At 39.9% G+C, this 16,943-nt stretch overlaps 1 protein-coding gene across 3 annotated transcripts in view; it reads left to right on the forward strand.

Annotated features, from left to right (window-relative positions):
* LOC124156447 (inactive dipeptidyl peptidase 10-like) overlaps window positions 1–16,943 on the forward strand; it is a 643,784-nt gene that overhangs the window by 608,519 nt on the left and 18,322 nt on the right. For all 3 annotated transcript variants that reach the window (XM_046531006.1, XM_046531007.1, XM_046531008.1), the window contains exons 10-11: window positions 3,196–3,470; window positions 16,357–16,843. In XM_046531006.1, coding sequence (XP_046386962.1) covers window positions 3,196–3,470; window positions 16,357–16,843 — 762 coding nt within the window. The remainder of the gene's footprint in view (window positions 1–3,195; window positions 3,471–16,356; window positions 16,844–16,943) is intronic.

Consider the following 16,943-nt stretch of genomic DNA (forward strand, 5'->3'; position numbering starts at 1 on the left):
TATATCAAAGATCTTGGAACCTAAAATATGTGGTGGGTGAGGCCCACAAGAGGGTAAATGAAGGCCTGCCATTTTATGGGTCCCTGTTCATTCTTCCTCATAGTATTTCAAAGGATGACATTGCTATCCAGGCTCATCAACCTTTATAAAGCTCAGGTGGATACCAAACAAAACTGTCATTACAATCCCACAAAAATAAGATGAAGCCCAAAAAATGGGCAAGACTTTGTCTACATATAGTTGCCTGAAAAGCTATACCCTGAATTTCCACTAGTAAATAACGGTAATCTAATTCACCCTTTCCCTCATAGTAATTTTCAATGCTAAAATATGCATTGTTTTATGCCAGAATGACCCTGCATCAACTTATTTCTCATGAATTTTCAACTCATTTACCATTCCCTCTACTTTCCTAATTCTTCTTCAGACTCGATTTCATGTTCCATCCTCTTCCTGGCCCGCCGGTATTGGCTCTTGCATTTAACCCATTCACAATATTTGCTATTGGAAAAAATTTCCCTGGACCAGGAATGGAATCACAGACCTTTGGGCTTCTGGATTAATGTACTGGCACTATGATATCCAGGTTCCTTGATTCTCAAGGCAATTTACTGAGGTGGCAATTTTCTAGGTGTTACACCTGGTCAATGAACCTCAGTCCATCACAATGGGAATCAAGGAAGCTGTATAGCATAGTGCACCTGTAAAACGCAGTATTTACAGAGTATAGTGGCCTGGAAAATCAGAGTTTCATGGTTCAGTATCTGGTCCTGGGTAATTTCATACCATGGCATTTTTTGTGAATAATTCCATGGCAATTTATGTGAATTCACCACCATTCTCGCAGAAAATTGAAATATCCAACTATCATTAATGTATAGTATGTGAATTTCAGAATAAGGTTGATGGCCATGCCAACATGTAAAATGTCTATACAAGAATTGTCATGAGAAAAAATTCCCCTGGACCGGGAATCGAACCAAGGACCTTTGGCTTTCCGTAGTCTTGTAAAATGTCGGTTAGAATTTTTAAATATTACCATGCTTAAGAGTCCAATACTTAAAATAAAAAAACGCCACACCTTAGTATCATTTTTTTTAAGGAATCTCCCATGGAGAGTAACTCATTTTCATAATATTTATGTATCATCCGTAACTTTTTCAAGTCTATCTTTCTAGAAGTGACTCATATTTTTTTGTGAAAGTAAAAGCGACCTGATAATCCTCTATGCAGTATCTGCGCATCATCAGCTTATGATTTTAAACTTAGTGGTAAAAAGTTGCAAGACAGTGAACATTCTTTTCACCTTAATATAATTGTTACTTAGTCCATTAGGGATTGAATTTATTGAAATAAAATTTATATCGAGGTACATTTTTGACAGATATTCTAAGAACAAGGAGCCATCTTTTTATAGCAGTACATTTCAATGAATCTTTGGTATCCCCAGTTCTAAATTTCATCTTTAAAAGCAGTGCTTTTTTGGAGAACCAAGACAATTTTTTGCCAGATTTGTGCCATGGAGGCACTACACGAAGAAGCACTGCTTATAGTCCATTTATTCAACCTCACTTCTGGTATCTTGTATAGTATGTGGTAGGATGAGATGGAAGGTATGAATGTTAGTCAGATAAGGCATAGCAAAATTTCCACAGAATATATTTTCTCACAACATGGTCCATTGATACAGCAACATTCTCAAGTGCATCTTGTGCAGCCAAGTTCTACCTCAACCCCTCCGCTGCAGATGTTGGTGATGTTAGAAGCTACCAGTCTGTGTGGGAAAGAAGAAAGATATATATTTCCCCTCTAGCCTAGCCGAGTGTCTTGCAGGAAGTGAACCCTTATATTCTGGGGTGACCCTTCCTTCTGTCTTACCTAGGGCTGGGCCTACATTTGGGCACATGTCGTAAGCATATTGATGAGCATTCACTGCTATGAGGGCTGGCCCAGGAGAGTTAAGCCCCTTAGTAATCCCTACAGTGATGGAAAGTGTGCTAATGCAAGATATCCAGGTAGTATTGACACTTTGAGTGCCATGGACATAATATTTCATCCTGTTAATCTTTCTGAAGATTGCCATGAACGTGATATTATGTCTTTCTATTTCATTGACTTTGTTTGTGAGAAGGCGTAATATTTTGCCCGTGGTACTTTTCCAGTTTACTGCTTAGTGGTTTTGTCATTTCAAAAATCAACTGCTTGATGGAAAAAGAGATCTTTTAATGTCTTGAGGACGAAAAGTCCAATGTAGCTACCGGCACCCTTATCTCAGCCCACTTTGTGTGAAAATTCTTTGGAGGAAAGAACCGTTCTTTGAGGGTGCAGTGACCCTTTTTGTCATCTAGGATTTTGAATGCTATGCTTGGAACAATGCTTTTTATGATTTCCATGGTTAAAATAGTTCAAAATGAGCATAATAAAAATATTATGCTTTTTATGGTGGTACATCATTTGTTGCAACTTTTTCATTAAAAAAACAGTAGGTTTTGATTGTTAAAAATTATATTTAAAATTCAGCAATAAATGTTATTCAACTCATTCATAAATAAGAGCAAAGTCCATTTTTATTGAAATACACATCGATATAAATAAATTTTTGATGCTAATCTTTAAAAAAAATTGCTAACTTAGTAAAAATGGCTGGATTTTTCAGTAGGGCTCTAAAATTAGCGGCCAGCATTCAGAGTGTTGAAAATTTTGGGAAACTGCTGTAGCTGGTTGAGCAATGGTCAAACGCTTAGTAACGTGCGTTTTGCCTGCAGTCAGCATACAAAACTTATAAAAATCTTCCCACAGTCTAGGGGTTAAATAGGACCTACTGGCAAAGGAGAGTGGGTGAGAGGAAGGATGGAGTTTTGGCATCGAAGAGTGGGAATATTGAAGGCCTCAGGAGAAAGTGTCATTTTTTCAGGGTCTCAGGAGGGGAAGGGTCCCCTTCCAAAACCTTCAATATTCTCACTTTCTGACACCCAAACCCCATCCTTCCTCTCATCCCCTCTCCTTTAGCAGCAGGACGTATTCAAGGAAGAACTTGGCTGCACATGATGCCCTTGAGAATCTTGCTGTAACCACAAAATGCAGTGTGAAAAATAAATGCAGTAGAAATATTGCAATGACTTATTTAAGTAATACTTACTTGTCATGTTTTTTTCCTCTGATCAATACTTTTGTGACTTTCAATTTTCATTTTAGGCTCACACTGAGAAGGTGAAGGGGAATTCTGGTTGGGTGGACGCAATGGAGGCGCCGATCTTCATCCCTCCCGCAGAGGCTGATGCAGATGAAGACCCGCCACCGTTCGTTGCTCGCCTCCCCGTTCTAGATGGGAATGCTGGGAATTTCCACCACGTGGTGCTAGTGGAATACAATCCAAATGGTGCTTCAGGGAACAGGAAAACGACTCCTTTGACCCATGGAATGTATGAAGTGGTGAAGATCTTGGCGTGGGATCCAGAACGGCATTGGATGTGAGTTTTTTTTGCTGCAGATTATGTTAGGCTGATTTTTTCCTTATTTCATCTGTTCAAATTCATCGTAACGGTTTTTTTTCATTTTGCCACCTTTTCTAGCAAGCACAATTTGCTTATTATTTTGTTGATTTTGGATATTTTTTAAATTTTCACCAAAGAGAGAAAAAATTACAGCTGCCTCCCTTGACAATTCCCATTGATCATTATTTCGTAATAATATAGTATAATTTATTTATTTATTTATAAAATATTATATATACTTGTATATTTATACACAATGTTTTGGAAACATGAGATGCACGTAGCATGTAATATAAATAGTTCAAGTCGATATCAATAAACATAGAAACACAAAAAAAGAAACACTCACATGGGAAAATAAACTTGGGAGCTTTCGATGTAGTGACTTCTTCATCAACCTGAGTAAGAATGGAGATTACCTACTCAGGTTGATGAAGAAGTCACTATGTGCTTCGAAAGCTCCCAAGTTTATTTTCCCATGTGAGTGTTTCTTTTTTTGCGTTTCTATGTTTATTGATATTGACTTGAACTACTTATATACTTATACATATACATTATATAATATATACATAATCGATCGATCATTACAGGCAGTCCTCGACTTTTGTACAATTCTCACTTTCGTATGTTCAAAAATTGACACCTTTTACTTGACTTTCATTTGCTAAATTCAGACTCTTGGACATTGATATGTTATTTCTTTTAATTCCCGCGATGTTTACTGCGCATCTTAACATTCAACTGTTTCACATGGCACAGTTTATGCGAACAATACGAACGTATGCAATCAAGGGAATTGTTGGATGTTGACTAAAATCTAGGTGATTTATTTGAGAGAGACATTGCTTGCTTTAAGCTATCTAACGATTTGATCGTTGGATCCTTCTTCCTCATAGAATTGTCCTCCAAGATTGTTAGAACATTAATTGCGTAAGCTTGATTTTGTTAGTAGTAGGACCCGCCCGCCTCTGTGATGGTGCGGGATTCCTCGTCCCCTCCCTTCCTTCCCTATCCCCTCCCAGGAGGCGTCGTCGTGCTCCTATCGCGGCGGCGCCTCCTTCCTAGTTCCTTCCTGTCCTTCCCCTCCTGCGGGCAGAGGAAAAAAGCTAGCACTTAGAATCCCTGCCCCAGGAGTGTAGCTCACAAGCCCACCCTAGGTGTCTCGTTTCCACTGCCTGCTTTAAGCTCCTACATCACAAGAAGAAGAAAGCTGTAGTTCAGCCTTCATTGGAGAGATAGTTCAAAAAATTTGACTAAACATCATCAAACAACTTTCAATAAAACTAGTAAGTTCTTCTTTCTAATTATGTTTTTCTGTTTGAGTGCTGTTTAATTTATATACACCTTTAGCAAGGATATTGCACAAAATATCATCCAAATTCCGTTTGCCTTCTGTCTTTTTTGAATAACATGTGAAATATACGCGATCTCAAATGTTACCTGCCGAGGAGTTTTGATGAAAAAATTAAAAGGCATTCAGAGTGAGGGTTCAATAATTACATTTTCTTATGCTTTTTGATATATCTTTTTATTTATAGTGGATATAAAAAGTGGAATCTCAACTTAAACCCCGAGAGGAAGTTTCACTTGGTACCCACCGGATTTCTTGTTTTTTTACATTTTCTTTTAACCCCTCAAGCATGTGCGACACAGCATATGCGTCCTTGCTATTCCGTCCCTATACGGTGCTTTAATCGTAGGCATTTAAACCACCCAGGGTGCTTTAATTTAGAGGCACTTCAGATTTTGTGCAGACATGAAGTAAAATATTTTTTTGAATCTTATCACTATGCAAAAAAAAATCCAAAAAATATATTATATAAATAATTGTTTAAATTTTATAATTATGAACACGTACTTACAATTTTCAGACCCATTAACTTTTCCCTGCTCCTCTTATCCGGTGGTTAATAGTTGACCTGTGTGTGATACTGCTCAAAACAGGGTTCTAAGCAGAGTGAGGGTTCCTGGGCAGTTTTTGCATCTATATCTTGTCTCTTTTCTCTTTCCGTTTTTTGTGCACACAACACACTTTCTTCTTCCAACCTTAAATGTCTCAGTTTTCGGGTTTTGTTGAACAAAATGCTGCCCGGTCAATTGCGTACATTCCGTATCGATATCCGAGTGCCGTCCTTTGCGCTGTTCTAAATTCTGTTCGTGATACTTAGCAATTATTTTGTTCACTAAGCTCATTCTGAATGATAGGTGATCTTTGTTATTACCAGCCTTACGGTATAAAATGTACGCGTTCAACACAGCCGTATTAACTAAGTGATTGAATAATTTCTTGCACCACACTTTTGTCCATTTTCTTTCCAGCAGGAACGATTCTAAAAGTTGATCTTTTAAATCTACACCCCCTGATCACTTCCGAACGTGATTATTTAAATGTGGACTGTATATTGTTTAAATCAAAGTCGAGCCGGGCCGATGGCATACCACTCACCGCTGCTGTTGTTCCCGTCTGGGGCGCGACATGGCTCCTTCTCCTGGGGTTGCTCATACGCTTGCGAAGTTCACTGGACGACTGCCTATTCACTCCCATTCTCGGAGTGACAAACCAAAAACAAAACCAAAACGAAAACCCGACAATTGGTGGTATCGCCAACAGGTGGCGAGGCTCGACTTTTTCTGGGAAATTCACAACCAAACATTCCCCCGCCCTTGGAACAACGTTCCAAAGCAAAAAGTAAAAAAAAAAAAACCAAAAGTAATTATCAATTAAATTAATATCGAATAGATAAACAATCATATATTACTTCACCTTTCGAATGTGATCATATACTCCAACTTTAACTAAACCAACCTCAACTTTGGGTAAGGACAGGGAAAGACAAAACAAAAAGGAAAGGATTGCTTATTCTTCACTCCAAGGGGGCCATCAAGGAGACTTAATAGGAATGGGTAGCCCTCGGAAAGGTTCACAAATACGAAACACTAAATTATCAACTACAGAACTAAACCTAACATTACAAAAAAAACAAAACGAAATCCTGACCTCAAACGTTAATTACCCGATAGAGGTAATGGACACAAATCTTTTACTGACCGTCTAAACACTCCCTGCTCGGTTTTAACCTCAGCAACCCTAACCAAGCCATCTGTCCCTAAGAAGCAACGGTTTATTCGACCAAGTCTCCACCTACATGGGCTACGATTCGGTTCCTTCAATATAACTAAGTCACCCTCCTTGATATTACCACTTTTTGAGGTCCATTTTCCTCTCCGCTGCAGAGTCATTAAGTACTCATTTTGCCATCGCTTCCAGAATGTCCCTACTACTTGTTGCAGCAAACTCCATCGTCTCCCCAATCCACTATTACCATGCTCCAGTTCTTCAGGAAGTGCGTAAATTGGTTCTTGTAGGAGAAAGTGGCCAGGAGTTAAAGCCTCAAAATCGTTAGGATCCGAACTAACTGGAGTAATAGGCCTTGAGTTTAATACAGCTTCTACCTGTACTAACACCGTGTAAAATTCTTCGTACGTCAGCACTTGACCGCCGAGTGATGCTCCCAAATGCCTTTTCACCGATTTTACCCCGGCTTCCCATAGTCCTCCCATATGAGGACTGCCCGGTGGTATGGATTTCCATGTGATTCCTCTTCCACCCAGATATCGTTCGGCTCTGTCATTGAAGTCAGTTGATGACGTTACTTTCCTCCAATTCGCCATCCTTCTCTGTGCCCCTACAAAATTAGTACCATTATCACTATGGATTTCTGTCACAGCGCCTCTATGAGCGATAAACCGCATTAGCGCGGCTATGAAGCAGTCTGTGCTTAAATCCGAAACAAGCTCTAAATGTATTGCCTTTGTTGCAAAGCAAACGAACAAGCAAATATATCCATTTAATATCTTAGAATTTCGGATTTTAGCCATTTTTAGAGCAAATGGCCCGCCATAGTCAACACCCGATATGCTGAAAGCATTCATTTTTTTCAATCTAGAGGGCGGTAGATTGCCCATAAACTGCTCTTTCGGTTTGGGGTTTGCACGAAAACATTTAATGCAGTGCAATATTCTTCGACGAACAACGTCTCTAGCATTAATGATCCAAAATTTCGACTGGATAAGGCAGTGCAAATGAAGTGACCCAGGGTTTAGGTAGGTCTCATGATAATAATCGATAATCAAAGCCGTTAAATGATGAGAACTTGGAAGCAACATTGGATGTTTCTGGCTGAATGCAATTTTGGCATGCTTCAATCTGCCTCCAACCCTTAAGACACCTTCCTCATCGATGAATGGGTTCAATTTTCTTAAGCGACTTGGCACTTCTTCTTTCCGTAGTAAATCCAATTCCTTTTGAAACTCAATTCGCTGCACTAAGATCACCAACCGCACCTCAGCCTGATCCAACTCTCCAGTAGTGAGATAACCAATATGTTTCTCGGTAGAGTGCTTACAATTACGAATGAATCGCAGCAAATATGCTGCTATCCTCTTCAGTCGTGAAAATGAGGAAAACATCAACAACCAAGTCAGCGTGTTTTCCTCTAGTGCCGTATGGAGATTAATTGTTCGAGCTTCCACTTCAAGGGCATCACGATCCGTTTGGCGAGATAGGCTGGGAGCCCTCGGCCATGCCTCCGATTGTTCACTTAGCCATAACGGGCCCGTCACCCAACCTGCGTCCTCGATCAATTGACGAGGAAGGGCTCCTCTCGATGCTATGTCACTAGGGTTAGAGTCTGATGGAACATACCGAAATTTGTTCGGAGATAATTTCTCTTGAACCATAGTGACTCTGTTTGCGAAAAATGATTTCCAGCGGTGAGGAGATGACTTGATCCACTGAAGAGCAACCATTGAATCACTCCATACGACAACATCAGAAATTACGCAGTGAGGGAGCAATATATCTCTTGCGTAATCAATAAGGTTAGTAGCCAAAACCACACCTAATAATTCTAATCGAGGTAATGATATCCGCTTGGTCGGTGCCACCTTAGACTTAGCTATCAGTAATGACGTGGCAACCGTCTTGTCGGAATTCACAATTCGTAAATAAACCACCGCCGCATATCCCCTCTCCGAACTATCCGCAAAGGCGTGCAACTGAAGGTCGATTGCCGAGTCTACTTTCAAGCAACGACGTAATTCAAATTTCTAAATGAGTGGTAACTCAAGTCGGAATTGTTTCCATTTGACAACCACTTCTTCGGGAGGAGTGTCATCCCACTCAAGTCCGCAATGCCAAAGGTGCTGGATGAGCCATTTTCCATAAAATGTGACAGGGCTAATAAATCCAAGTGGATCAAATAAGCGAGCGACTTCCGACAATATGGTTCTTTTCGTGATGACACCAAATCCAGCCTCAAACTTAAACGAAAATTTATCCTTCCTAGGATTCCATGCCAAACCCAAAATTTCAGCGGCAGGTTGGTTTTCATGCTGAAAAGTAAAACACTCTGGCTTCAGAATGCAAAATTCTGAGGGTACACTCTCTAGCAGTTCCAACTGGTTACTCAACCATTTGCGCAACTCAAATCCTCCACGATCTAAAAGCTTCTTTAATTGGCTCTGCAATACTAATGCTTCGTCAATGGTTCGAACTGAAGAAACTATGTCGTCCATGTAAGTATTTTCTCTAAGTATTCGAGATGCAAGTGGAAATTCTGTGCCTTCATCGCATACCAACTGATGAAGTGTCCGAATTGCCAAAAATGGAGCTGATTTCATTCCATAAGTCACAGTGGTCAAGCAATATTCTTGGAGCTCTTCCTCGGGACTAAATCTCCAAAATATTCGTTGCATATCATAATCGGCCGGGTGTAGCTTAATATTTCTATACATATGGCGTATATCAGCGATCACCACAACCTCATGCAATCGAAAGCGCATCAAAATGTCGATTAGATCCACTTGTAATTTGGGACCCTTATGCAACACATCATTCAATGATATGCCATTAGTGGTTTTCATAGAACAATCAAAAACCACTCTAAATCGCGATAATTCCGCCTTTGAATGATAAATGCAATGGTGCGGAATGTAATAAGATGTTCTCAATGGGACACTCGTTGCCACAATCATATGGCTTTGCTCAAAATAATCCTTCATAAATTCGTTATACTTCGAGCGTAAAGCGGAGTTTTTGGTTAATCTGCGTTCTAGCATATAGAACCTTTGCAGCGCGGAACCATGGCTTTGTCCCAATTCAAGGGTAGATGAGATAAAAGGTAAACGAACAACATACTGTTTCAATTCACGAGAAATATTGTTCTTATAATGCTGCTCGCAAGCATCATCTTCTGGACTACACTGATATCTCTTAGGAGGTTCCTCAGACTCCCAGAACTTTCGCAGTAAACCTTCAATATTATCACCAAGTGTTGAGCAGAACACTCGGATTTGATTTACTTTATTTTCAATTTTCCCCATTAGGCAATGGCCAAAAACAGTTGGCAAAATATCTGGTGTCCCTGGAGGACCAATTATCGGCGCGTTAACTACCACGCGTGCAAACCATTCTGCCCCCAATAATACGTCTATTTCTTCCTCATCGTAATAGCTCGGGTCCGCAAGTTTCAACCCCTTTATATGAGGCCATGATCTATTAAAGACCGATAATTTTGGGCATTGAGCAATATGAGGAACCACCATAGCTTTGACTTCCAATTTCAACGTGCTTTCAGACAAAGGTTTCATTTTCAAACTGACAATTCCAGACGATATCACGGAATTATTATTTCCGAACCCAAAAATAGGAGTTCTAATTTTATTGGAATTCAACCGTAGCTTTCGAACGCAAGATTCCGTGATAAAGGTTCCCTGACTTGCAGTGTCAAGCAAGAGTTTAATTACGCGGCTATTGCCATCAATATCCAATACGATCGCCCTGGCAGTCGCAAGCATCACGACAGACCCCAACCGATGAGTGCACGTTTGGAAAGAAGACACCTCTCGAACTGGATTTTCTTTCGTCTCATCTGGGTCTGCGCTCACTGATTGAGGGTTTTGCTGCTTCTGCTCTACCGCAGTATTATCTTTATCTAATTTCGAACATGAACCCTCACGATTGGCAAAACAAATTAATTCATTGTGAGGCAATTTACACTTAGGGCATGGCATTTTGAATTCACAATCTTTTAAATGATGGTCTTGGCTGAAACAAACTAAACAACACCCTTTAGCCTTAACTAATCTTAGCCGAGATCCCACTGACAATTTCAAAAACTTCCTGCATTTTTCCAAAGAATGCGGCAACGAACAAGTTGGGCACGATTTCTGGACCCTTTGCCTATCAGTATTAACAACCATACTAGTAGACTTTCTTAAAGATTGCATTGGCTTATGGGGCCTTTTATTCAGACCAGTATCTGAATGAAACGATGAAGCTGCTTCCAAAATCTTGGCTTCCTCACTTAAAAAATCAAAAAATGTTTGTAGGGAAGGCTCACCAACATTGAGCGCTACCTTTTCCCACCGCTCCCGTAACACGGAATTGAGTTTGCGGCGCAACATAAAAAGCATTGGGACCGACCAACTTTCGACATTATGCCCCACAGCGCTTAACGCACCAACATACTCAGTAATTAATGTGCAAAATTTGCGAATAGCTTGACCTTCCCGGGTGATCGGGTTGATATCGAACAAAGCCTCCAGATAGGCATTAGTCAACCTGTTTGAGTCCATATTGCGCGCTTTCAAACTCTCCCACGCGACCGAGTAATTTGCCGAGGACACAGGTAAAGACGAAACATACGAATGAGCTTCCCCCTTAAGAATAGATTTGAGATACAAAAATTTCTGCACGTCACTCAAGGATGGGTTTTCATGAACCGCAGATAGGTATACATCATAAAATGACTGCCATTGCATTAAATCACCATTAAACGCGACTAAATCGAGCTTTGGGAGAGCTACGGTATGAGTTGAATTACTTTCCCCGGTCGCAAGAAGGCCCGTTGACCTTAAGTGTGGCTCTATATCTGGGAAATATGTCAGAAGAATTGCCTTAGTATTAAAAAACATAGCCTCGAACTCCTCCGTAGACTTACGTAATTCCTTGTCCTTTTCGACGGGAGGGGACTGTTTTGCGTGCAACGAGGCTAATTTCAAAATACCCTCATTGAATTCCTCCAAAAGACTATCCACGTGGTCCGTCATAGCTCGTAATAAATTCCTCATTTTTACATCACTCGAATTCTTTTCGAAATCTTTAGCGACATTATCAATACGACCCATCTTCGCTAAGAGAGATGCAATACGAAACTCTACATCGTCGATCGCTGGCATTTTCAACGTTCCCTAATAAAACCAACCAAAAAAGGGAAAACCAAAAGTATTCTAACACCAACACTGATTCTACAACGACAAATCCGGCCCGAAGGACCATATGATCACTTCCGAACGTGATTATTTAAATGTGGACTGTATATTGTTTAAATCAAAGTCGAGCCGGGCCGATGGCATACCACTCACCGCTGCTGTTGTTCCCGTCGGGGGCACGACATGGCTCCTTCTCCTGGGGTTGCTCATACGCTTGCGAAGTTCACTGGACGACTGCCTATTCACTCCCATTCTCGGAGTGACAAACCAAAAACAAAACCAAAACGAAAACCCGACAATTGGTGGTATCGCCAACAGGTGGCGAGGCTCGACTTTTTCTGGGAAATTCACAACCAAACACCCCCCATATATTTATTATATTCTGTTACACACATAGGTTTGTTTTTACATTCTAGCCCGCCCTTTCGACTTACGGGTTGCATTTGGTCTGAATGCTTTGTAGTCAGCAATGCAACATCGCGTTTATCCTTCCACTTCAAAGCAACCAATTTCCCACACTTTGCACTAACAACTTTTTGAGGTTTACTGGCATACCTTTACGTGTGATTTTCACGGTTCCAACAGCATCTGTTGTCCTCTGAACTAACCTATGGAAAAGATCGGGACTACTGTAAAAATTGTCCATATAAACACATCTACCAGAGTCTAATAGTTTCTCACACAAACTTAGAACAACTTTAGTTGAAAAAAGATCTTTGTCCTTTGTGATTTCACAGCCCAATTTTGTCCCTGAGCCACAGTAAATAATAAAATTCCATAAATACCCTGCGGAGTCACAAAGTTCAAATAATTTTATCCCAAACCGGGAAGCTTTCATGGGAATATACTGATTCCACGACAGTCTACCTTTCCACAACAACAAAGACTCATCTACACTGATTTCCTTACCGGGTATAGATATACACTTTTTGGAACTTATTTTTCAAATATTCACTAATTGGTAAAATTTTATACAGTTTTGGATCCTTTTTTACAAATTCCTCATCGGTATTATCTACAAAATGGAGAAATTTGGTGAGCAATGACAATCTTTGCTCACTCATTACATTGGGAAAAAATGGAGTCTCTAATAAATGCTTTCTGCTAAAATACATTCTGAGGCTTGGTTTCTGAATTATTCCCATCAACATCAGTAAACCTAAATACACCCTTATTTCCCCCAGAGTTGTGGGGACCCACTTTTGGAAGCGCGACTTTTTTGTTTCGTAATTTTCTCTTTCTCACGAGCAAGAAACTAAAGCGTAGCGGTTTGTCTCAGTCACTATAATTGAAATTATTTCATCATCAAAAAATAATTCAAAATATGCCAAGGGATCATCTATACACGGAACAGGCAATATTTGTTTTCCCACTAATTCACACGCAAAAGGTTGAGGAGGGTCAGCTCTGTCGATCTCTTGCCAATTATTTTCTTGAAGATTCACAGAAAAATGAGAAGGTCCTTCGCTCTCTTCGGAACTGGAATCCAGAGAGTATCCAATTGAAATTTCCGAAGTAGTATCTGAGCATCCTGCGCTCTCTTCTTCCAAAGCATCAAGCACTTGCTCATCGCACAACTCACGCGGCTAGAAGCCATGGTCAACTAAAGAGGGGTACAGATATGGAGTGGATTCAAGGCCGAAAAAAAAATAAAAAAAATCACCAAAGCAAGCATAGGGGCGAAAACACTCCAACCCTTAGCCTCAAACGTCGTAAATAAGATACCAAGATGCGGGGATGCTGGCCGGTCTTCGAGGCTCCGAGAGGCGTTGAGTGACAATGCCTGGACTGACTATGCCTTCACTATCATTGCCTCGACAAAAGAGAAAGGAAACAATGGGGCAGAGAAGCAGATGATAATGAACCAGAGACAAAAGCATTCAGCATCCCCACACGTCACACACAATCGCTAAGAAAGCACATAACCAGAGCTTGAGTGGAAGGATATCTTTCATTAGCATTCACCAGACGCTGACCCTAGAGGAAGCGTTTCTTTCCTGACATCAGCTAGAAAAAAATATTCTAAAAAATACGAGAACGCAAACACAGACCACACAGGGGCACAGAATGATAGCAGGCAGATGTGTCTCACTTATATACTCACTAAAAGTACATTTATGGAAGCTTAAGAGATAGGAATACCTAATGAAACATTCAGACGCATAGGGTGTGTCGCGCATGCTTGAGGCATGGCAATCGGACGGCACAAACGCTGTGTCGCACACTCTGAGAGAACGACCACGGGCATTTAAAGTCACGCTTGAGGGGTTAACTTTTATTTACATTTTCTGCATATTTTTGAAAGAAATTACATGATGTGAGGAATTTTATTAACATATTTCTAAAAATTAGTTTATAAAAATGAAATCCTTGTAAAAAATAAGGTTTTAGAGAGTGTATTTCTCTCTTTTGGAACATAACCTCAAATTAGTATGGAACTCAATGGTTTGAATTTCATACGCGTTTTCAGGAATGCATTGTGAGTGAAAGTCAGGGACAGCCAGTATTTCTTTCAGCATGTCACCATTATGACATTTCCATGGATATAATTTAACTACATGTAACACCGTATGTTGTTTTTCACAAGCTTAACATTTATCAAAATCAGCATCAAAATCTTTAAGGGTGAAATATTATGGAGAAGAATTAGAACAATTTTCACAGCTAGAATTTTACTAATTCTTATATTTTCTTCTTATATTTAATTATAATCACTCCCACTTAGTTCGCATTGAGTTTTACTGATCTCGATAAATTCTTCAAATGACGTCAAAAAATTTTGTTTCATTGACTGTACACCCAAGATTACAATTTTTCTTTCAAGAGAAAATCTTTCAGTAATTTGGATCAATTGTTAGATACCTTGCATTTTTCAGAAAACTCAAAACAGAAACCTATTACTGCATTTCAAGGGGTTAACGTAAGCATGATTACAAATCTAATATATTATTTAATCTTTTCCCACTGTTATACTCAACATAATTTAAATTGGCCTTTTTATGATGTGCATCACCATGAAATACCTTCTCAGAATGAGAGGTGTTCGCATCCTTATGAGTATGCAACACAACATGCACATCATATCCTGCAATGTATGCTATATACTATCACATACATATCCTGCAATTTATGCAATTCACAGGACAACATCTCTTTGCTCTTCTCATGAGCGATAGGTTCCGCAGGAAAGATTTGCAAGGAAAAAACATCCGCTGTTTCCCCATGTCCATAGTTGGAGCAAAATATCTCCTGTCACATTATCATACTTTTCAAATTAAATAAGGCATCAGGAAAATTACAGAATGTACTAGGCGTGCTCAAAAAATAACGTAAACTTTAGTTTTTTAAAAAAAATATTTATTTATTTTTCTACATTTATGTTTTTGCCTTCAAAGTATTTGTCATCAGATATTCATTAGATTGGATTTCCATAACCATTTCTTTTTTCTTTTTCCATTTTTTCTTCGGTTGTTGATGTGCTAGGGCAATTGTCATCTTCAAAGTCTTCACAGCCATTGTAGAAACGCTTATACCCAGGGTCGGTCTGGCCAGTTCGGTAATTACCGAGGACCCCAAGCTTAGTGGGCCCCCACAATGTTTGTGCCTATCGTGAAGCATGTAGGAAATGAGTAATAAAAAAAGACTGATTATTAGAACCAAAGTTTTTTTGCCATTATAAAATTCTACATTTTCATCAGTTTGTTTACACACATACTCAGTGCAAAAATATTATATGAAAAAGAAATAAAATAAGAGTGTTAGAAGATAAAAATAGAACATGATGCTTTTTTGAAAGGGCTACCGGAAAAAGTTATTTTAGAGATTTTTTTATTAACTTTTCTCTGGTTTTTACCAGCCAGAATAGCGTAAAAATCCACTTACGGGCATGCAATTTCCTAATATTTTCCTGGAGAGGACCCCTGAATCCTTATTATGAGGCCCAGCTGAGGGCCCCCAATCATCCCAGATGGCCCCTGCTTATACCACTTGTAAATTCTTGTTTTACTCATTGCAGACTCACCATACACTTTTGTTAACATCTCAAACACTTTGTGACATTTTAGTTGCAGATCATTCTTTGCTTTGCAATCATACTTTTATCTTTTTCTTTAAACAAACAAAAATCACTGAGCTCATAAAAAACATATCTAAACCTTAGCAGCACTTACGGACAAAGTAAACAATGAACATAGCTGAAAATTTTCTGGGGAGACATAGGGAGCATGTATGCCAACATAATACATATACAATTTTGACAGTCAGACCCTCCAAAACAACAAAATTTAAAACATGTTAAGGGGAGATACAGCAAGCCCAATACCCAAGCACCACTCAAGCATCATGCACGTATTGCTATTTAACTTCAGTGTTAACTTTGGTCAGCTTAGCAGCCAGATTATTATTCTTAGTAGCTCTTCTTTATTGCCAACATTTTGATGGGCAAGTTCTCTATAATGTAGAGCTTGATTTGGCTACTTACTGAAAAACATTTATCAGGACCATATACCACTAAAAATTTGGACTATATTTTCACTCCAGTACCTCTAATAGCCTCAACTTATTTCAATTTTTTCCTATGTTCATGTAGATACTTCATCGCTGCGCCTGAAAGGAGACCAGGTCAGCGCCACCTTTATCGAGTGGGTGATCTGAATGGAACATCCCCGCGGGTGAACGAGTGCCTGACTTGTGGTGGCTGTGATGCCCGAAGGGTGTCCAACTGGACCGAGGACGGTTCCCCAGCACCCACCAATGGTGAGCAGCCTTCGCAGCTGCCAACCAATGGCCCACAACCACCCTGTCTCTTCACTAGTGCCATCTTCAGCCCAAATGCACGATATTTTGTGCACGAGTGCCTTGGCCCGGATCCACCAGTAATCACCCTCGTTGACGCCGGTGCCATCGTCATGACAGGCAGCGGGGAGTCACATTCATCCAACTCTGTGTCTTCTGGGGCTGGGAGTAGCTCAAACAGCTCCCAGCAGCCACCCACAAATGCTTATGAGGCACGGATTGCTATCCTTGATTCCCATGACAGACTGAGGGAACATCTGAGTGCAATGGCCATGCCGCAGGTGAGTGCTCCACCAAAATTTGTATTCACCCTTGTGATGAGATCAAACATTTCTGTACAATGAGATGATGATGGTGGTTCGCCCAGGCTTCTCATATGTT

Source organism: Ischnura elegans, chromosome 3 (genome assembly GCF_921293095.1).
Source record: "Ischnura elegans chromosome 3, ioIscEleg1.1, whole genome shotgun sequence".
In the NCBI taxonomy this organism is placed as follows: Eukaryota; Metazoa; Arthropoda; class Insecta; order Odonata; family Coenagrionidae; genus Ischnura; species Ischnura elegans.